Below are 22,858 nucleotides of genomic sequence, written 5' to 3' on the forward strand. Positions count from 1 at the left end.
ATGTGTTATTGGCCTACAATACCAGCACTTCATCTGCAGGATTCGGGATGAAGTGACACATCACATCACTCACATCTCTGCCGCTGTAAGGGATGAAGCTCTCGTGAGCCTGAATTAACCACCTGCAGACCCCATGTCTTGATTGATAGGTCCCACTTGACAAGTTTTGGACGACAAACAGTTGGTGGAGTTTCCCACGCGGGCTGCTTAGCTCGTTTTACTCCCCCGTGGCGGTTGGGTTATGCACATATAGGTCTAGTGAGGATACTGTCTTGCGCAGCAACTCCCTAACATAGCGATGGTAGCACGGTCGTCTATCTGTAGATGGGTTCAGGAGAGTTAAGCATATACTAGAAAACATGTAACCCAAGAGCTGGCAATATATGCGCTGATTTAACCCTAATTTTACTGACTATTTCATATCCCGAAAGCCCGTTACCTTGCCGAGCCCTTCAAACTAGCCCTAGGTAGGACGCCAATATTATCTCACAGCTCTCTCTAGCTGACAATATACAGTTTATTATCCATTAATAGTCTTTCTTCCAGGAGTTTCATAGTAGCCATCTCCGCCATCAAATACTTTCGTGAACGGAAATTCACTAGATATCGAATATAGTGGTTGGCAAAGTTCATCTTGATAGCATAAACGATGGTACAGATATTCAAAATACTCCCATATCCTTTCTAAACTACATATCCAAGGTATGTTTATGCCCCTCTGCATGGACAGCATCAATTCTAGCCGCCTCTCCAATAAGACACTGATAGGACGTGAACCTGCGAGCCGAGACCCCAGCAGCGAAGATCTCATCCAACTCCTCCAGCGAGCGACCCTTCATCTCGGGGATGAAGAAATAAAAGAAGACGACACAGGCCAGGTTCGACCCAGCCCAGATATAGCCGTAGCGGGCGCCCTACACACCAAATCCGTGTCAGTTTCGGCCCAGCACTAGAAACAGAGACTGCAAGGAGACAGACAAACTCACCCAATTCAAATGCTCAGGATTGATAAAATACGGCGTACAGAAGTTCACCAACCACGCCAGCAGGTAGCCCAACGACGTGGCCGTGCCGACCGTCCACGCGCGCAACCTCGAGCTGACCAGTTCCGTCGCGACGGGGTAGCTGGCGGCGCCCACGCAGCCGTTGTAGAAGAACATGAATAGCGCCGTGAAGGCCACCAGCGCCTGGCCGGTGGGCAGAGAGTTGGGGCTCACGGTGGCGGCAATGGCGCTTCCGAGTTGGCATAGGCCGCAGGCGATAGCGCCGAGCATGAGGATCGCGCGCCGGCCGAGCCAGTTCCGGATGGCGTACATGCCGATGTTGACGCCCAGGAAGCCGAAGCAGGTGTTCATGATCGAGAACTCGAAGGCTTTGGTGATCCCGGATACGCTGAAGAAGTAGGTTTGGTAGCCGATGAGGAACCACACGCCGGACGCGGATTGGCAGCCGATCATGCAGTAGCAGAGGATTGTGCGGCGGAGGTCGATTCCTTTACATTTGTAGATGAGTGGACCTTTCTTTTCGAGATGGAAGGGGTGCAACTCACCGCGGAACATGTCCAATGCTGTAACAGTACCCTGCTCGCGCCTTTCTTCCTCGACGCCCTTGATCATCTCCGCCCATTCTAGTTCCAGGAGAGATGGGGTTATCTCGTCGTCGCTGGATGATGCATGGAGGGTGGCGTAGCTGGTGCCGCGAAGCTGCTCCAGTGCTTGTCTCGCCGCTGGGACTTTTCCCCGATGGAGAAGCCACCGTGGACTCTCGGGGACGAAGAACAGCGCCATGAAGAGGAACGTAGGGACGATGTAGAGGCAAGCCAAGGGAATCCGATATGAAAGGCGATCCATCCTCTCCTTGGTCTTGTTATCTACTGCAGCACCCAGAATACTACCGATATTCACCCAGTACGCGAACAGAGCAACCATCACGCCACGCAGATGGGCTGGCGATGCCTCGGCAGTGTAGATGTTGGAGAATGTAACCAGGAATCCATTCGCGAATCCTAGTAGTAGTCGGCCCACGTATAGCGGTCCTGCTGAAGGGGCACCTATCTGGATTGCGCATGCGATGGCGTTGACGATGCACGCGAGCCACAGGGCATGCCGGCGGCCTAGGTAGGCCGAGAAGAAGCCTGCTACCAGTGAAGAGACGAAGGAGCCCAGGGTGAGGAGAGACGTTATCAACTGTTGAACTGTGCTCTATGTGCATTGGCGGTTCGTTAGTTTGTGAATGTGTATTGTTGTGAAAGAGGAGATATAATCTCACGTCAATTGCATATCCTGTCTCAGAGCCTGGAGCTGGGTATCCGAATACTTTGAGGAAGCCCGGCATGGCCTGGAGAGATCCAATGGCAGCTAGATCAAACCCATATTGCAGGTTGGCCATCGAGACTAGAGAGCAGAGGAACAGGCATTTTCGGTTCTGCCATAATGTTGTCGTGGATATACTAACCTCCGCCATGATGGATCAAAAAGGCAAGCTTTTACTATATTTACAGGAGACAACTACAATATCAGTTTACGGTCTTAAGCCCAGAGTGCAGTGCCACTTCTTTTTCAAGGTGTATCCCCACATATCGATTCGTATCTCCGGCTATAAAAGACTATGCCGAGAACTTGACAGTCATCTACCTGTCTGACTCCGAGGTCCCGTCAATAGCGGTCTTTTGGAATATCTATGACTCAGTCGGATTGTTTATTGAGATTACGCAAATATACTTCTTAGAGATCGGCTGGAATTACCCCACAAACCCCACAAGTGGGCTCCGAACATCTGCCGTAGCGGGTGGAATATGTTAGGGCTGATCGAGATAGAAGAACGTCAACCAAGCAATGACACTACGTTAACCTGAATATAGACACATTGTGATATGACCGATCGTGATACCTTTTCCCTATGACTGCAAGCCCCAACATAACAGAGAAACAATGCAAGGAAGCTCTGTGATCACAATCACTACCCATAACGTGAGACTATGCCAATCCTTTCCCCGGACTTCTGCAAGCAGTGCAGCATGTGGGGTGAGTTCAGCAGTAGTGGCTTACCGCCACTTGTGCCGCCACTTTGGAGTCCCAATCTCTATGTCGATTGCACAACGAGCTCAGACGACGATACCCCGCAGGGGACTGTCCTGGTAATTGCGAATAGACTCTTATCCGAAGGGGGTTGAAGTGGGGAATCGCAAAAATATGTAAATAGCTAGTTGAAGTAGCTACCATAGTAGCTCCCTATTCCCATATCACCGCTGAAGAAGAACCATGATAGTCGAAAGGCTAGAGCAACTATTTGCTCTCATCCAGGGTGAGTACATGCTCAGCCATCCTGGATGGAGCAAAGTAACTCTCACCAGAGCATTACCGCTGGGAATGGTAATTCTGGGACTGGTCTTGATCGTAGACTATGGATATATGATATATCTCCATTTCCGAATGGCAAGCTCCCGCCAGTATCAGATAAATAATAGCCTAATAGCAGCGCTAACAATTAGCTATAGCCACCAGGCCCATTCCCGCTACCCCTAATCGGAAATACACATCTGCTACCAGACCAAAAACCATGGATCTACTTCGAGAAACTGGCGAAGGAGTACAACACACCCATAATCACGTTTTGGACAGGCCGGCGACCAACAATCTGGATCTGCGATGCCTGGGCAGCCAACGAACTCCTGAACAAGCGAGCCGCAATCTACGCCTCCCGCCCACGGATGGTCGTCTTTAGCGAGCTCGGTGCTGGCCAGTCGAACATGGTCAACATGTACTATGGAGATCGGTGGCGGCTGCACAGGAAACTAACACATATGGGGGTTGGGCTACAGCAAGTGCGTATCTACCGCGGGTTCCAGAACGATGAGAGCAAGGTCGTTGCTTTGGACCTCTTGCGCGAACCCCAGGAGTATGTGAGCCATTTCGAGCGGTACGCGACAAGTGTAGTCTCCATAATCGGGTTTGGCCGACGTGTGTCTGCATATACGGACCCGATTATCACGGAGGTGATTGCGGTGATGCAGCGGGCGGCGGAGCTGAATGTGCCGGGGAAGTCGTTTCCCATGCTGATGGAATCGTTTCCTTGTTAGTCTTATATCAAAATATCCTACTTCCTGTGCCATCAGTTAACATGGCCTAGTTCTCGCCAAATTCCCCAACTGGATGGCACCTTGGAAGCACGGGTTGGGCAATGGACAAGGACGCGGCAGGCCCTTTTTCTACGCGCTAGCAGAAGAGGTCGCCAGTGATCCAGAGGCAAGACAGTGTTACGCACGGAAACTCTTTGAAGAAGCGCCGAAGCATGACCTTACCAAAATGGAGATCTCCTCGCTTTCGGGGAATCTGTTCGGGGCAGGCAGCGACACATCGAGCTCTACACTTGTCACTTTTGTACTCGCTTGTTGTGCATTCCCGGAGACGCTGCCCAGGGCATGGGAAGAGCTTGACCGGGTGGTGGGGCCACACCGGAGTCCGACGTTCGAGGATGAACCTGACCTGCTCTATGTGAAGGCATTTGTAAAAGAGGTTCTGCGGTGGAGATCGGTCGCTATTATCGGGGGCCAGCCGCATGCGCCGATTAAGGATGATCGCTTTAAGGTACCATGCGCTTCCTTAAATCTCCTGTCAATTCATGTCTAGATGTTGCTGATACGATGGACCTCCTTAGGGCTGGCTGATCCCTAGAAATACCTGGGTACAGGGGAATGTGTGGGCAATCCACCATCATGAACGAGAATTCCCTGAGCCTGACCGCTTCAATCCGGATCGATATATTGAAGGAAGCCCCGTTCATCGTCCATTCCCGGTCGAGAAAGGCTACATGACATTTGGATGGGGACGGCGAGTGTGCAGCGGCCAGGGTCTCGCTGAGCAGGGGACGTTCATCACCATTGCACGATTACTATGGGGGTTCGAATTTCGAAAGGCGCTGGACCAGCACGGAAATGAAATTCCCGTGGATATCTTTGATTATACGTAAGTGCTTCTATGATAATCCCTCGTTCTTGACTGCTAGTATGTAGTGGCTAATTGTCCGTGTATCATAGGAATGGCCTTAATATGCGTCCCAACCCGTTTGAGTGTCGGATTACTCCTCGCAGCCAGGAGATCCGTTCCACCATTCAACGAGAGGGCTTACAGGCACTGCAAGACCTATCTCAGTACGATGGTGAGACAAAATACCGCATGAGCACGTATTATAATTCCGAGAAACTGTGACCGGTATAATGACAAGCACGTGGGGAGGTGAGGCTGAGGGGAGCATTACAAGCTTGCGTAGTGATTATACACAAATGTAGGAGAGAGAGAGAAATGCATTATACCCGAATGCAGCCCCTTCTGGGGCTCTTCTCGGGTCACCGACGGCCAGTTGGCCAGCCAGTGAGACTGACTCAGGTATGTACAGGGTATTCTAGCTAGATAGTGGTGACTCGCGGTCCTTCGTGCGGCCAATATATTTTAGTTCCCTTCCCCTGTACCCCTTCCCTCGTTCCGTCCCCTGGCCCAACCAAGTAGCTCGTACACATATGTAAACTGTGGCCTGCTGGGCTTGACGTTTTACCACTACGCACAATGGCTACTAAATCAAACCATGCTTGCCAGCTGACCTAGACAAAGTAGGGTGACCATGGAAAAGACAGACTTGCTTCTGACAGATAACTAGCTATGTAGACAACTTTCCACTGGTCTCAGGATATTACCCCAGACTTCTTTCCTAGAACTAGCCACAAGATTCAGAATAATCAAATCAACAGGGGGCCTTTAAAATTAGATACAAGAAGCTCTATAACTATGATGGGTATCGCATCCATCAGCACTTAGCAAGGGTCTAATTTGGAACAAGCGGTACAACGCCGAGAGCTGTATTCAAAGCCTTTGAGGTATCACTGGCAGCTTGTGATAAAGATATCACCTTTAAATTAGACGAATTGTCTCTTTAGCAAACTCATCGCCTAGTATATTACTTTAGGCTAGTAAAGTAGTACTTCTGATTGCTATTCGTTTTATTGTATAATATCTCCAGTTGTGAGAAGAACAGATTTATATATCATAGGTTACTTCCGAGTTAACAAGACCAACTCTTGACCGTTAGAAGAGTCAATGTAAGGGGCAAATACATACGGTGGGGTTTGCGAAAAAGACCAATTAGATAAACACTGAATTGACTTGAAAAGTGTTAGCCCTATAGATTCGCTGATTATTGGGCTCTAATCAGTAAGGGAGGGCAATAATACCAGTCTATATGCAGATACTCCGTAGCTAGGACAACGGGCACAAGACTGGACAGTGATTAAAAGAAAGCGAACCGCTATTTCTCTTTGCGTTATTTCTCCTACGCCACTCACCAACATACATATGCTGTAGGGCTTGGCTCAGCCACGCCGGTCGTAAATCCCTTACACACCCCCGTAAATGCGCTGTCTGTCTTCCCAAACCTCAAAACTATTCTCCTGTTGAACTGTTCCAAACAGCCACGAGATAACCTTCGCTATTAGCTACTTGACTCGAGCCCTCGATATATCCTCCCTCACAAGATGGGCCAACAGGCTTCTACTCCCCAACAGGGAGCAAAAATTCAAGTCATCGGGGCTGGTCTCTCTCGGACGGGGACGGCTTCCTTTAGCAGCGCTCTAAATATCCTTCTTGACGGCCCCGTCTATCATGGTGGGACACAAGTGACGATGGGGCCACCAAAAGAAATAAAGTCGTGGATCAAAATCATGCAGAACTGCCTGACTGGAGTACCACAGGACCGAGAGAAAGCGCTTACCCTTCTAGAGGAGACACTAGACGGATATGCCGCCGTCACTGATATGCCCGGCACGGAACTTGTCCCAGAGCTTCTCGAGCTGTACCCTGATGCCATGGTCATCTGTACTGTTCGGGACCCGGAAGCCTGGGTGAAGAGTTATGCGCAGGTCCGCCACCTGGCGACGTTATGGTTCCTTCCGGCCGTCCTCCTGCCACTTCCTGGGATGAGGCATTTCGTTGAGTGGATTTCCTACATTCCAAAACAGCGACGTCGGATATACGGAGAGTTAGTATCGATGGCGGACCATTACCACCGTCATATTGCTTGGTTGAAGGAAGTTGTACCTCCGGATCGTCTGGTGTTTTTCGATGTGAGGGAGGGTTGGGAGCCGCTGTGCAAGGCACTTGGCAAGGATGTGCCAAAGGACATCGCATTCCCGCGCATCAATGATGGCAAAGCCATAGATGCGGTGGCGAGATATCATATTAAGCGTGGCCTCACTCGATGGGCTGCTCTCCTTTCGGTGATTGGTGCTATCACTGCATGGTCCGTTCTACGTTGATTCAGTATTTAAAACCATGAGTTAGTGGCGACTCTTCTGCTGGGGGGAGTTTATGGCCAGATGTCTGATCTGTCCTGATATAAAGGGGACTCCTACCCTAACCTACCCTGCGCGTAAAAATTATCTAACGTTATCAACTAAAATCATTCCATTTTCTGCCAAGCTTGCACAAGTTCGAAACTCTTACGTACTGGCCCGCTCAAACCCGAACCAGAGCCCATCACTTGGACTCCATCTGACCCCCAGGAGAAAGTGGAGATTCATCCCCTGCTTTCTGACCTCGCATTCGATCCATATCCCGTAGATCTGTCACTACGGGGGGTATCTGGAAGCGAAATGGGATGGTTGCTCGGCTCATTTCCGGAGGAATGAATCAAAATATGACGAATCACACCTTGGTGTGCGATACGTGCGCCGCTCTGGCTTGACATATTCTGCAGACCAGATAAGACCCTCCCTATACAGCAGTCACTTTTCCGCCTACCTCTCGCAGTGAGGTAGAATTATTGTTTTTAGGTTAATAGTTCAAAGGTGTAGCGCGTTTAGAGCTCCAGGCTCTCGGCAGCTTGTCCTTGAAACTAAGAGGGACTTCCGGTGTGTAGTACGATGCCATCTGGAACTACTACAACCTCGTTTCGTGCTAAATACACTCAAAACCAAGATTAATTTAGGTATAGTAAGAATGCGGGGAGGACCAGGGGATGCAATACGATTCGGCGCTGTGGGAGATGTCCGGAATGTGCAGTGTCGATCATTTGGGCCCAGAACCTTGGTGGACAGTAGTTGAAGCTTCCAGACGGCAATTCTTTCGCCCCCCCAGTTCTCTTACTTGCACAACAATAGAAACCACAAAAGAAAAGGCATTATACTGAATGACCCTTGGTGGATAGAGCTACAAAAGTGATTTGCGAGGCGCATAAGGCAGGTTTGCTGGAAGAGTCACACTGATATGGTAGATGTGCGGGTCGGGGAGCGCCCTTTTGGATGAGGCTTGGTTTCAATATTGAGCGCTAGTTTGAGTATACTAGTGGTTCTGTAAAGAATTTCTTCAGATTGCGGTGTTCTCCGGTACTTGATGTACCTAAATGTCGGGGATATGCATGATCCAGCTCTTGAAGGATGTGCCTCTAGTAAAGAGCGGTCTACGTCGGCGCGGGCGATCTCTCACATCTGCAGCTGGCTAAGCCCTAAACCCTTGCTTCGCTTGTCTCAACCCCAACACGCAGGAAATCAAGCAGCCTTCCTCACCACCAGCCCCGTTTGGGACGCTCGCGCGAGGATCGTCAAGATCGTCCCCACGACACAGGTGAAGCCGGCTAGAAGCTGAAGATAGTGAGGGTTCTGCGCGTGGCCCACAGACAAAAGAGCGCCCCCAATGGGGTTGATGAAGAGAGCAGCGATAGACTGGACGCAGTAGAGGACGGTCAGATTGGGAATGATGTGCTGCGGAAGCGAGATCTTGAAAATCATGGCCGGGCCTAGAGACACCGCACAGCCCGAGCTGAATCCGTATACCACGGAAAAAGCGATAGACGTGGAGATCCCGGAGCCGGGAAGCCACAATCCAAATATAAAAACGGTGGACAGGAAGCCGAATAGGGCCATTGTGTTAAATCGCCCGATACACTCCGCTAGGAGACCCGCGGTGATTCGGCCCACGATACTGGCATGCCGACCGACTGATTAGCGCGTCTGTAGACTGGGGATTTCATCCGTTGGGCTTTCTTACCTGGCCGCGTTTAGACACACGATGGCACCAACCTGGTCGTCCCATCCTCGGAGCCTGGCGACGGGGACGACGAAGCCGGCCACCAAAAAATATGTGCTACAGAGGAACGAGATTCCAGTCACAGTTAATAGTAAATTGCGGTCTTTCCAAATCGTATGCCAGCGGCTCTTATTTTGGGACTCGCTAGATGGCTGCGGCCGTTGTATGGGATGTGGCGGAAGGGATTTGATACACAGCGTAGTGACGATCAAAAGGAGGAAAATGATCAACACTACACATCGCATGGTCCAGCCAAAACCGATCTTTGGCAGGAGATACTTGATCATCAATGGAAAGATCACCCCGCCGATACTAGTGCCACAGGCGGAAATGGCCGTAACAGAGGATTGACGACCACGAAACCATTTGTTTAAGATCTGCACGTCTGATACGTCGGGTGGAGGAGGAATCAGCTTGCAGTCTTACACAAGACGCCCTGCTGGTAATGAAAGAATGTACTCACTGACGAAAAACACAGCACTGACGCCCAGGGGACTGAGAATCCCTTGCAACAGAATAATCTGGTAGAGTTTAGATGAGAAGGAAGTGCCGAGAAGACCTGCAACATGCAGCATCGACCCAACAATATTGACTGGCGTAGGACCAAAGCGCATTGTAAGAGGTCCCACAAGACAGGCCTACCAGAAGCAAAGTTTAGATCTGACCGATTAAGTTGAGAAGGGGTGTGAGGCTTACTCCGAAATACATGAGGAAAAACCCTAAACTATTGACCCAGGCGATGATCGTCGGCGAGTAGGCCTTCAGCTGGTTCCGTTGGTAATAGTCCTGGAAGAGGCCGATCCCTTAAAAAAAAATGTTAGGTCTCGATGGAGGCTCGAAAGGATAGAGAAATCACCAGAGCACCAGCCAAAGGACGCAAACAACCCACAAAATGAGCCAAATATCACCGTATAGTGGGTGAAGCTCCAGGAAGTGTGGTCTGCGTTTGAACTATGGCCCACTGGGGAAAGCGTAGACGCCGGTTCCTTGGCCTCTCCATCCTTGGCCTCTCCATCCTTGGTCTCTCCATCCTGGCTTTCGTTTTTAGAGCTTGAGTGACATGTAGCTGCATCAATGGCCGTGGACGATTGGCAATCAGGCGCGCATTGCGAACTCATATCTTTGAAGATTAGGTTGAACAGTTCTCAGTTCTTGCTCTTGGTGAAAGAGAGAAAGACAGAAAGCATACGCTCCACTGCCATCTAGTCATCGAGTGATCGGTACGGCTTTCTATAACTGGGGAAAACGAAGGAATGCCTAAGCACTAGTTAGTAATTCAGCACGGGGCGTCAATAATCCAATGCGCAGGGTCATCGCCAGAGGAGAACTGCGTCGCCACGAAGAATGATAGAGACGCAAGGAGTTCTATAAGTTAAATGCTAAATCATATGGAGTACAATGGTAACAAACGGTACCAGCCAGCCAATTGTCAAGATATCACTCTAATCTTTTTGCTCCTCACCGCCAGTTACTCAATTTGTGACTTCACTGGCAGGGTATATTCTTTGCGCTGCGAAAAGGAAGGTTTAAAAGGCACGAAAAGGCCGCCTGCAGCTTTGGATCTGAGAAGGAATAGGACCAAATCGTTAAATATTCTTTCAATGGAGCCGATTGCCATAGTTGGTACAGGGTTCCGATTCCCTGGATCATGCTCAACGCCTTCTCGCCTCTGGGATCTTTTACATGAGCCTCGAGATGTTGCCAGTAAAGTGCCCAAAGACCGATTCAATATTGACTCATTTTATCACCCAACCAGCTCCCACAATGGGACTACAAATGTCACCGAATCATACTTTCTCACGGAGGATGTGAAAGCGTTTGATTCGTCGTTTTTCAACATGTCTGCGAGCGAAGCCGAATGCATGGACCCACAGCAGAGGCTTCTATTAGAAACCGTTTATGAAGCGCTGGAGGCGGCTGGGATTCGGATCGAAGACTTAAGAGATTCCTCGACTGGAGTTTTCTGTGGTGTCATGTGTGATGACTTCTCGCTCATCCAGGCGCGCGATATCAACTGGCTCCCTCGATATGCCGCCACTGGTACGGCTCGCTCGATTATCCCCAACAGGGTCTCCTACTTTTTTGACTGGCACGGTCCATCCATGGCAATAGACACTGCCTGCTCATCCAGTCTCGTCGCTGTCGACCTTGCCGCAAAGGCTCTCCGGGACAATGATTGCCGCGTGGCTGTTGCTTGTGGGACCAACCTCATACTGGCGCCCAACATGTATGTTTCCGAGGCCAACCTAAGCATGCTTTCACCCCGAGGCCGCGGTCGCATGTGGGATGTTGATGCCGACGGCTATGCAAGAGGGGAGGGAATTGCCACTGTTGTTCTAAAGAAACTCAGTGATGCCTTGGCGGATGGAGATCCGATTGACTGTATCATCCGAGCCACGCAAGTCAATCAAGATGGTCGCACTACGGGGATCACAATGCCTTCGGGCACTGCTCAGACGGCCTTAATCCGCTCGACATATAACAAGGCGGGCTTGGATCCCGTTAGTCGTCCTCTGGACCGATGTCAATACTTTGAGGCCCATGGGACTGGGACAGCGGCGGGAGATCCCCAGGAAGCATCAGCGATTTACGGGGCATTTTTCTCTACCGGCAATAGCCATACCGAGAGCTCGAGAGAAGACGATGTAAATCCGCTTTACGTGGGTTCAGTCAAGACACTAATCGGCCATACTGAAGGCACCGCAGGGCTGGCAGGTCTAATCAAAGCGTCGCTATGTCTCCAGCATGGTGTCATCACGCCCAATCTACATTTTCGACAAATCAACCCCGACATCCAGCCATTCTTTGGTCGATTGCGAATTCCAAGCCAGGCGGAACCCTGGCCTGCATTGCCCGATGGAGTCCCACGTCGAGCATCGGTCAACTCGTTCGGGTTTGGGGGCACCAATACTCATGTCATTCTGGAATCATACACCCAGCCGTCCAACAACGTGAGCAATCCTTCAAGTGGCGTGGAGATAGTCCCATTCGTATTTTCTGCACATTCAGAGAAGGCACTGCAGAATACTTTAGCCGCATTTGTCGAATTCCTCGACCACCAACCTGAGGTGGACGCCGTTAACCTGGCGTGGACATTGTTCCGTAGACGCTCAGTGTTCTCTCGACGGCTGGCCTTCACGGCCTCATCCCTGAGCGCCTTGCGTACTGATCTGGAGGAAGAGCTTGTTCACAGGAGATCTTCCAACTTCGTTCCTACGTTTCAACGCCCCCTCACCACGCCGGCTCATATCCTCGGTGTCTTCACTGGCCAGGGCGCACAATGGGCACAGATGGGCGCAGATCTGCTCACGCGGTCTCCAAGTATCCAAAGCTGGCTTGAGTCCTTGCAGGCAGCTTTAGACAGTCTGTCGATGGAATACCGGCCTTCCTACTCGCTCCTCGAAGAGCTGTCGGCACCAGAGGATACCTCGCGGATACATCAAGCAGCTATTGCGCAACCCCTATGCACTGCCGTGCAAATCATACTTGTTAAGCTTCTACGATCACTTGGTATTACCTTCTCAGCGGTAGTCGGCCATTCTTCTGGTGAAATCGCGGCGGCTTACGCGGCTGGTATTGTGACCGAATCGGATGCGATTCGCATCGCTCATCTTAGGGGGCTTGTCGTGTCTCTGGCGGGCAATAATGGAATTGAAGGGAGGATGTTAGCCACAGGGATGAGCGCTGATGAGGCGCACGCCTTTTGCCAACTACATGAATGGGAGGGACGGGTCAAGATCGCTGCGATGAACTCACCGTCAAGTGTGACATTGTCCGGGGATGCGGATGCCATTGAACAGATAGAAACCCGTCTAAAGGAGCGGAAGCAATTTGCACGCATGCTCAAGGTCAGAACTGCCTACCATTCCCATCACATGCTACCATGCTCGGACCCGTATGTGGAGGCCCTTCAGAGATGCCAGATACATCCACAGGCCTCTAACTCTACAGCCTGGTTCTCCAGCGTCTACGACGGCGAGCAGATACGGAACAGCCATCTAGATCGTATGTGGGCCGAGTATTGGCGGGACAATATGGCTGGTACCGTTATGTTCACACAGGCTGTCACAGCAGCCATGCAGGCAGTGACTCCAGATCTGGTCATCGAGGTAGGTCCTCATCCTACCCTGAAGGGCCCCGTTCTACAGACCATTTCGAGCCTGCCTGGTAAATCGCCGGAGCCAATGTATGTCGGTCTGCTCCACCGTTTCACCTCCGGTATAGAAACCTTTTCGACGGCAATTGGGGATTTGTACCGCATAGTGGGCCCAGACAGGCTGGACCTAGAGTCACACATTCGGCAGTTTGAAGGTAGGGAAACTTTCACCGTCGTAAAAGATCTTCCACCTTACCCGTTTGACCGGACTCAAACGTATTGGGCTGAGTCGCGGTATTCCAAGGCGCTTTCTCACCATTCGGGGAGGCCGAATCCGCTACTAGGCACCCTGACTCCGAATAGCACCAACAATAAATACGTTTGGTGCAATATCCTCCATCCTCGGGATATGGCGTGGCTCAATGGCCATATGATTCAATCCCAGGCAGTTTTCCCGGCCACGGGCTACGCGGCAATGGCAATTGAGGCCGTCCATATCATTGCAGACGACAGGAGCATCCAGCTGCTGGAATTATACGATCTTCACATCAAAACGGCTATAGCGTTTGGTGATGAGAGTAGTCCCGGTGTCGAAGTATTGTTCCATTTGGACCGAAACCCAACGGAAGAGGACAGACTAGGTGTGCAATTTACCTGCTACGCTAACATTGGGGGTCGTCTTCAACAATGCGCATCGGGCCATTTGGTCGCGACATTTGGCAAGCAGAGCCCTTGTATCCTCCCCAAACGGCTGCAGAATACCCATCAGATGGCAACGGTTGACATGGATGCCTTTTACCAACATCTGGACACGTTGGGGCATGGCTATACGGATCTATTCCGAGGGATGCATTCTGTCCGTCGCAAGCAGGGCGTCTCTAGCGGTTGTATCTGGAATGCTTGTCAGCAAGATCCGCAGTCTATGCTGATAATACATCCAGCCCTGATGGATACGTTGCTTCAGGGTCTGCTTCCAGCCGCAGGCCTGCCAGAGGATGGCCAGTTGCACACGCTGCACGTCCCTACCCGGATCGATCGGATCACCATCAACCCGTTTTTCTTTGATGGCCGTGCCCACGAATTGGGAGAGGAGCTTCACTTTGACGCGGAGATCACACAGATGGATCCGGATGGGACCTGTGGGGATGTCGCCCTGTATGATCATACAGGCAACGGGATCCTACATGTCGAGTGCCTGGAAACATCGCCGCTGGCACGTCCTACCGCGGCAGATGACCGCCTGCTGTTCTCTAAACTAGCCTGGGGCCCATTGCATCCGGATGGCAGGCTGCTTTCATGTACGGCAACACAACGGAGTGTTCGTCAATCGGAGCTGTCGGAACAGCTGTCGCTACTGTACATGCAAGACGTGCAGGCCCAGCTGACAGCCAAGGACCGCGCCAATCTCAGCCCGCATGGCGTTCGGATGGTATCTTGGATCGACCATACCTTAGCAATGGTCCGTAATGGGACGCATCCTACCTGTCAAACGAATTGGTTAAACATGGATCTGACCCAAGTGGCGAACGAGCTGGCGGAGGTGGCCCTGGACGTCGACTCAAGCAAGATGCGAACAGTGGGCCAGAACTTACTACGTGCACTGCGACATGAGACTTCCATTCGCGAAGAACTGGGCCAGACAGGCCTCCTGAGTCGAATATCCAGCGAATCGGACGACATTTCCCCCTGCAATGAAGCCTATCTAGCGCCCCTTGTACAGCAGATCGCCTTCCGCTTCCCACGCATGAAAATACTAGAGATCGGCGCAGGCACTGGGTCAGCCACGGGCGCAATCCTAGATCGAATTGGGCAGTCGTTCCACTCCTACACGCTTACGGATCCCTCCGGTGCTCTCATTGAGGATGCACAGAAAAAATTTGCTGCGCATGCGGACAAGTTCATATATCGCGCTCTGGATATTGGTGTTGATCCCGCTGGCCAGGGGTTTGAATCTCACTCGTACGATCTAGTCGTGGCGGCCGGCGTGCTTCACGCGACTCCCGATATCCAAGCCACTCTAACGCATGTTCGTTCCCTGCTCAAGCCAGGAGGCTATTTAGCCGTGGTAGAGGGAACCAATACAAGTCTCCTGCGTCCCTCCTTTGTCTACGGCAGCCTCGATAAATGGTGGCCGAGCGAGCAAGACAAGATCCGGCCTTGGGGGCCGATGCTTCCCGTCATGGAGTGGGATTCTCTATTAAAAGAGACGGGGTTCTCGGGGGTTGATACATTCACTAGTGATGACGGCAATCGGCTGGCCTGTATGTCAGTGTTCATCTCCCAGGCAGTGGACGATACCGTCCGTCTCCTCCGTCAACCGCTACGGTCCCCCCCGGTAGCTCGCATACCAAAAGACCTGATAATTTTAGGCTGCGCGAGTAGCAAGACAACAGAGCTCATTCTGGCCGTGAAAGCCCTGGTGGAACCTTTTTTCCGCCAAACATTCGTCGTGGATGGACTGGATGACGTTGAGAGGCACTCATCATGGAGTATGGCTACAGTGCTTAGTGTTCTGGAACTAGATCAACCCAGCCTTTGCTCTAGTCTCCGGGAGCAAGACTTGGAATCTTTACAGACGGTATTAAACGTCGCCCAGAATCTCCTCTGGGTTAGTGCAGGCTCCCTAGTAGACAACCCAGCCCAGACCCTGGCGCAGGGATTCCTACGCTGCTTACGCTATGAGAACACATATGCACGTATCCAGCATCTGAATGTCCTTAATCAATCGTGTATTTCACCACAGCTTATTACCGAAACACTGCTGCGCTTGGTTCTACCCACCTTTGAAAACCAGTACGACTTACCAGTCGCTGTCTGGACGATAGAGCCAGAGCTACGCTGGAACGGCAGCATGATGGAGTGTGTGCGTATCATCGATGATGTCGGAATGAACGAACGATACATGTCTAAAAGGCGTAATATCGAGCATTTCGTCAACCTAGAGAGTTCGAACTGCGAAGTCACTGTGACGAAGGGGCGCTACAATATCGTCGAGTGCTCTCAACGTGTCTGTGAACCCACAAACTCAGCGAGCACCAAGATTAGAGTCCGCTGGTCTACTCTGTCGGCATTGCGAATAGATGAGGCTGGATTCTTGTATGTGGTTATTGGTCAGGAGGAGCGCACTCTTGTCCCGGTCATTGCACTATCTCGTAGCCTCGCATCCACAATCGTCACTCCGGCTAGCTGGACTATCCGATACAGTCAGGTCCCTGACGTAGAAGATCGGAGTCTCCTGAGTGCCGTCGCCTGGGCCATCCTGGCAATATCCCTGGTCAGAGCTACTATCCCTGGTACCTGTCTGCTGGTGCATGGCGCCTGTCGAAGCCTCCGAGATGCGCTGAAGCAGCAGGCGTCGGTCAGAGGGGTCCAGCCCTTGTTTACCACTAGCAGCAATGAAGACTTATCAGACGACGTCGTGTTCATCCACCCCTCGAGTACATACCGGAGACTGAAATGTCAGCTTCGTGGGGATGTTTCGCGCATTCTCCAGCTAGACGGGGAAACTGGCTCAATATCCCGCCATTTCCGCTCTCTTTATCCCAATGCTGTGGTGCAAGATATAACAGATCTCTGTCACACTTCCCCGGTGTTTTATCCCAAACATGACATCGAAGAGGTTGGCCACAACCTGAACCGCGCTTATCGCATGGCCTGTCCGCTTGTGGCAGAGAGTATCGATACCAATCACCCCAGTCTTCCCGGTCTCCAGGGCGTTCAAGCAAGAATAGATGGGTTGAGCCTGTTGAATTGGCGGGAAGTATCTGATGTCCCCGTGCGAACTCAATCGGCCAGCGCCGATATCCATCTAAGCCCAAACAAAACATACCTGCTGATCGGAATGACTGGAGATCTTGGAAGATCGGTATGTGAGTGGATGGTTTCCCGAGGAGCGCGCCATATAGTTCTGGCCAGTCGCCGGCCACAAATCAAACAGCACTGGTTTGACTCAATGTCTGATGCTGGCGCATGTGTGGCTGCGATGGCAATGTGAGTCAACGCCCAGTATACTCCAAATCACGTATAAATCTGACTTGACTATAGGGATGTCACTGACAAAGAATCGATTCTCACGGTTGACGCTGATATCCGTGCCAAGTTCCCGCCGCTTGGAGGCGTGGTGAACGGAGCAATGGTTATTAAGGATCAGGTGTTCGCGACTATGTCCTGGGATATTTTGCAGCAGACCCTCATGCCAAAGGTTCAGGGAAGCTTGCTCCTAGACGAGGTTTTTGGCAATGCGCCGCTGGACTTTTTCATCATGTTTGGATCCTTCTCGGCCCACTTAGGCAACATCGGTCAATCCGCCTACGCCGCTGCCAATGGCTTTATGGCCAGTCTCGTGGAGAGAAGGAGGGCTCGTGGCCAGGTGGGAAGTATGATCAGTCCCGGCTCTATCCAAGGGGTTGGGTATTTGTCCCGAGCACAGTCCTGGGTGATGCAGTCGCTCCGCGACACCATGAGCGACATTACTCTTTCCGCAGGGGATATCCACGAGCTGCTCGCTGAGGCCATTGTTGCTGGGCGTCCAGACGCTTGCCGGCCTGCAGATATTTTGGCAGGCTTATCGCATGTTTCACCGCCGAAGCAGCCAGATATTATATGGTATAATAATCCAAAAACCTGGCATCATGTCAACCATTTCAACCAAGGATCTGCGGGCGATGTGAGAACAACAGCACACAGCATTGATATTAAGACCCAATTAGAAACTGTTACTTCTAAGGAAGACATGATACGACTTCTGGAGCCCGCGTTCATATCCAAAGTGCGCCGCAAGTTGCAGCTTCCTGACGAGGAGGTCATCTCTCGTGACGCGATGCTGGTGGAGCTAGGAGTCGACTCCTTGGTGGCTGTTGAGCTCCGCACATGGTTTGTTAAAGATCTGGGTATTGACCTGGCCGTGCTACAGCTCCTCAGCGGCGCATCTATTGGCCAACTCGTCGAGGAGGCCAGTGGGCGACTAGTAGAAAGGCTGCAACTGGTCCAGGATGTAGCTTCACCTGCAGCCAATGTGGACTCTGTTAATGCTCAAAACAGTCCAAGTGATGCCACGCAGCTTTCAACGTCCTCCCCTAACCCTTCGGACGCCTCCGACCTTGAACTCACCCCTACAACAAGCATATCCGCTTCCAAGGACGATATCGAATCCTCCACAAGGAACACACCAAGCTCACCCCAGCCGATAGCCCAGCCTGAGTTTGAAAAGATCGAGCGATTGTCGTTTTCACAGGCGCGCTTCTGGTTCCTGGACAACCTTCTAGAAGACAAAACAATGCATAACATCGCTATGCTATTTAGTCTGGATCAAGTGCCACGGGTGGACGATCTAAAAGTCGCGGTTAATCGCGTGGGGATGAGACATGAGGCGCTACGAACATGCTTCCTACCTGGCATCAACGGGACCAACGATCCATGTCAGGCCGTCATGTCGACCTCACGCTGGCAGCTGGAAGTCAACTACGTTCACAATGCCGACGCAATCAGAGACGTATATGAGCGAATCTGTGACCATGTTTACGATCTCGCCCACGGGGATGTGGCGCAGATCTGCCTCGTTATGGCCCCACATGATATCCAAGTTCTCATCATCGGATATCATCACATCTGTCTCGATGCCGCCAGCGTGTTCATTCTTTTTGAGGAACTTGAAATGGTATACCAACACCGGCCACTGCCTGCCCTGTCCCTGCAATACCCGGCGTTGGCCGCCGCACAACATGCCTCGTTTGAAAACGGAGCGTTTACCCAAGAGTTGGAATACTGGCGGACGGAGTTCGCTGACTTGCCTGGCCCGATGCCTCTCCTTCCAATGTGTCGCGTGCGATCCCGAACGGTTCTCAAGAAATACGCCATGACGACTGTGCGGCATAGCCTACCCCCTTCGGTCACGGCTCAGGTCCAAGCCATCTGCCGCCGCAATCGGACGACCCCATTCAACTTCTACATGGCTGTTCTATGGGTGTTGCTTGCAAGGCTTACAGACACTGATGGTGTTTGCATAGGGTTTGTGGATACCGGTCGAGCCGACGCCAGTAGCCTGCGGACGGTCGGTTTCCAGCTGAATATTTTACCAATTAGGCTCTCCGTAGACAATGCTTCGCAGCCCTTCCGACACATTTTGGAACTCATGGATGGGAAGACCAGATTGGCGAGGGCCAATTCCAGACTCCCGTATGATGCGATGCTGGCAGATCTGGGAGTAACCCGGTCGACCGCATACAACCCGCTTTTCCAAGTCTTGGTGGATTGGCAGCCACAGTCTGGCGCCACTCACATGTTCGACGACATCAAGATCGTGCGGAAGGAGTGGACACACGGCCGAGTGCCGTACGATATCATGCTGCAATTCGTAGGATCAGAAGACGGATCGACCACGATCGACTTTCATCTGCAAGAAGCGCTGTTCTCGCGTCGGGGAGCAGACCTCCTGGCGCAGAGCTATGGCGGACTGGTACAATCGTTTGTCAATTCGGATGAAGTCAACGTGATGCAGCCCCCGTTGTATCAATCGCTGGACATTCAGTCGTCTGTCTCTCTTGGTAGAGGCCGGTTGCTGGCCTCGCAGTGGCCATCCACAATTTCTAAACATATCGATCATGTAGCGACCTCCCACCCTGCTCGGATCGCCGTACAGGATGCGGGAGGGTCCACGGCGCTCACTTACAGCCAGCTCATGACTCGAGTCAATGTGATTGCGAGTGAGCTGCGTAGTATGGGTGTGGGACCTGGGTCGCGTGTGTGCTTGTTCCAGCATCCGACGGCAGGGTGGATCAGCTGTATGTTGGCTATCTGGCGGTTGAATGCGACGTACGTACCCCTAGACCTGCGGAATCCATTGCCACGCCTAGCAACCATCATCCAAGCTTGCCAACCACAGGCTATGGTCTGCCATGATGATACGGAGGCCGACGTCCACCGAGTCTCATGCCCGAGCTCAATACACATACTGAACACTTCCCGGCTCCGCTATGACACGGCAATACCCATACTGGAAAACCAGTCGACGCCAGAAGCCTGCTGCGCGGTCCTTCATAGCAGTGGCACCACTGGTCAACCAAAAGGGATCTGTCTTAGACACTCGAGTCTCCGCAACGCGATAGAGGGCGATATCCAGCAATCCAGATTAGGAAGCGAAACGGCTTTGCAACAAAGCGCCCTAACATTCGACTTATCCTTAATGCAGGCGCTTACTGGGCTCGCCACGGGTGGAAGAGTCATCGTAGTCCCTCGCGCCCTGAGAGGGGATCCTGTGGAATTGGCCAACGCCATGCTGGAGGGCAAAGTGACCTATACCGTGGCAACGCCATCCGAGTATGCCACCTGGCTGTCATATGGGGGCGAGACCCTAAAGGAGGCAACAAATTGGAGGATTGCGTATGCGGCGGGAGAAATTCTGACGCGATCCCTTGGTTTGGAATTCCAACGCCTTGGGATACCGGGCCTGCGCCTTTTCAACGTCTATGGCCCATCGGAAACTCTAGCATCCCATTCGACGGAAGTCCAGTATCAGGATTTGGATCCCTTGCGAGACACAGAAGGTACATATTCGGTCGGGAAGCCACTTCCCAACTACACAACCTACATTGTCGATAAGCAGATGAGGCCAGTGCCACAGGGCGTATCAGGAGAAGTGCTAATAGGCGGTGCGGGGGTTGGCCTGGGCTATTTAAATCTGGGACCAGCAACGGAGGAGAAGTTCATCCCTAACAGCCATGCCACTCAGGAAGACCTTGATCGGGGCTGGACACATATGTACCGAACGTCCGATCGCGGCCGTTTGCTTCCCGATGGTACTCTAGCGATTGAAGGTCGGATCGATGGGGATACCCAAGTGAAGCTGCGTGGCATCCGCATAGAACTGCAGGATATCGAACACGGAATCTTGCAGGCCAGTAGGGGCACTCTCATCAAAGCGGTCGCATCACTCCGAGGCGAAGCTGATACTGCATTCCTTGCGGCCCACGTTGAATTTGATCCGAGTCACTGGGGGAAGCGCGAAAGCTTATTAGAGCAGATTCGGGCAAGCCTGACGCTTCCGCAATATATGTGGCCTGCTATCATTGTGCCTGTGGAGCAAATTCCACTTAATATCCACGGCAAGGTTGACCGTCATGCAGTGAAGGCGCTCTCGATCACCGTCCCCAAGAGGACGACGGAAGACTCCTCTATGAGTACCAGTCTCACCAGATTAGAGGGCCGGTTACGACAAGCATGGGCTAAAGTCCTGCCAGATACCGTTGATATTTCTACGATCGCCCCCAACACGGACTTTTTCCTCGTGGGTGGGAACTCACTTTCCCTCATAAAGCTGCAGGCAACCATTGCCCAGGATCTGGGTGCCAGAGTCCCGGTGAGAGAATTGATGGAAGCGAACCAACTCGGTGATATGGCACAGAAGATCGCCCATTATCAGACTGCGGCTCCGATTGACTGGCAGGCGGACACGTCCGTCGATGATCTGCAGGAGGATAATTCAACACAAGGGTCTCCGCCTCGAACCAGCAGTGATCTGACTGTAGTCTTAACTGGTGCGACAGGTTTTCTGGGGTCACGAATTCTCCAGGGCCTGGCAGCGAGTCCGCATGTGGGCCGCATCCACGCAATTGCAGTACGCAGCGCATCCGGCCATCAGGATCGTGTTCTTGCCAGCACGTCGTCGAAAGTCACAACCCATTACGGCGACCTGGCAGCTCCTCTGTTAGGTCTGAACCCAGAGACATTCGCATCACTGGCAGAACAGGCAGACCGCATTGTTCACTGCGGAGCGAACCGGTCGTTCTGGGACGCATACCCAGTCGTACGTGCGGAAAACGTTCACAGCACCAGGACGCTTATCCGTCTCGGGCAGCGCCGCCAGGTCCCACTCCACTTCATCTCCAGCGGACAAGTGACATCGATCCCTATGGATGAGACGCCCCCTTTCAATGGGGCCGATGGACATCTGGCTTCCAAATGGGCTAGCGAGCGCTTGCTCACGAACGCGGCGGAGCGCTTGGGACTGCCCGTCTGCATCCATCGTCCTGTTCAGGCAGAGCACATGAATCCTCCACCCCCTGAACTCGAGAAGGAGTTCCACGATCTCATCTTCAAACTAGAAAGTGTCCCTACGACAGGAGGGCTGAGGGGTAGCTTGGCGTTGATGCCCTTGGCCACGATCTCAGACGCAGTGGTGGCTGCAGTGGTGTGCAAGCAAGAATCGAAAATAAAGATCCAGGAACACGTCGCCGAGGTCATTATCCGCGAGGAGGACGTGAAACACATGCCCGCGGCATGCGACCCTGGGGCTATTGAGGGTTTCCCGCGGATTCCTGCGACGCACTGGATTGGGCGTGCCAAGAAGGAAGCAGGATTTACCTGGTGGATCGCGGGACAGGATACTGGCTTAGAGGAAGAAGAGGAGGGGCTTTTTGTCTCCACCCGACGGTGAGGAAGATTGCTGGTTCTTCAAGCGCGCAACGTGATGGATGTCTACAGAGTACGTGTATCCAGAAACCCTTTCACTGGGAGATAGCAGTTATATATTTCCATTAACCACAATCCCTGGATGCAGGCAAGTGTGTTGCTAGCATTAATCTACTTAAAAGTAAGACTCTTATTTCCTTATCCATGCCCCAGATGTGAGTCCTCGCTGAGTCCCTGGTGAGCAGCGGACTCACCAAATATCCGGTGTTGGTGCTGGAACAATCCC

General features: G+C 52.1%; 4 protein-coding genes across 4 annotated transcripts; 3 read left to right on the forward strand and 1 right to left on the reverse strand.

Moving 5' to 3' along the window:
- Window positions 1–689: 689 nt before the first annotated feature.
- ANOM_003103 (uncharacterized protein) lies at window positions 690–2,463 on the reverse strand (the record flags this gene model as incomplete). The annotated part of the gene is made up of 3 exons (XM_015548360.1): window positions 690–914; window positions 987–2,201; window positions 2,269–2,463. 3 exons carry the CDS (start codon window positions 2,461–2,463, stop codon window positions 690–692), a joined length of 1,635 nt encoding a protein of 544 aa, XP_015409604.1.
- Window positions 2,464–3,260: 797 nt separating this feature from the next.
- On the forward strand, window positions 3,261–5,207 carry ANOM_003104 (cytochrome P450; the record flags this gene model as incomplete). The annotated part of the gene is made up of 5 exons (XM_015548361.1): window positions 3,261–3,371; window positions 3,497–4,073; window positions 4,129–4,586; window positions 4,657–4,964; window positions 5,036–5,207. The coding sequence occupies 5 exons, from the start codon at window positions 3,261–3,263 to the stop codon at window positions 5,205–5,207; spliced, it is 1,626 nt and encodes a 541-aa protein (XP_015409590.1).
- Window positions 5,208–6,523: 1,316 nt separating this feature from the next.
- On the forward strand, window positions 6,524–7,303 carry ANOM_003105 (sulfotransferase family protein; the record flags this gene model as incomplete). Its single annotated transcript, XM_015548362.1, has 1 exon — window positions 6,524–7,303. One exon carries the CDS (start codon window positions 6,524–6,526, stop codon window positions 7,301–7,303), a length of 780 nt encoding a protein of 259 aa, XP_015409589.1.
- Window positions 7,304–10,672: 3,369 nt separating this feature from the next.
- ANOM_003106 (uncharacterized protein) lies at window positions 10,673–22,597 on the forward strand (the record flags this gene model as incomplete). Its single annotated transcript, XM_015548363.1, has 2 exons — window positions 10,673–17,157; window positions 17,212–22,597. 2 exons carry the CDS (start codon window positions 10,673–10,675, stop codon window positions 22,595–22,597), a joined length of 11,871 nt encoding a protein of 3,956 aa, XP_015409608.1.
- Between the last annotated feature and the right edge of the window lie 261 nt (window positions 22,598–22,858).

This window comes from Aspergillus nomiae, assembly GCF_001204775.2.
Source record: "Aspergillus nomiae NRRL 13137 chromosome Unknown contig00047, whole genome shotgun sequence".
NCBI classification, from domain to species: domain Eukaryota; kingdom Fungi; phylum Ascomycota; class Eurotiomycetes; order Eurotiales; family Aspergillaceae; genus Aspergillus; species Aspergillus nomiae.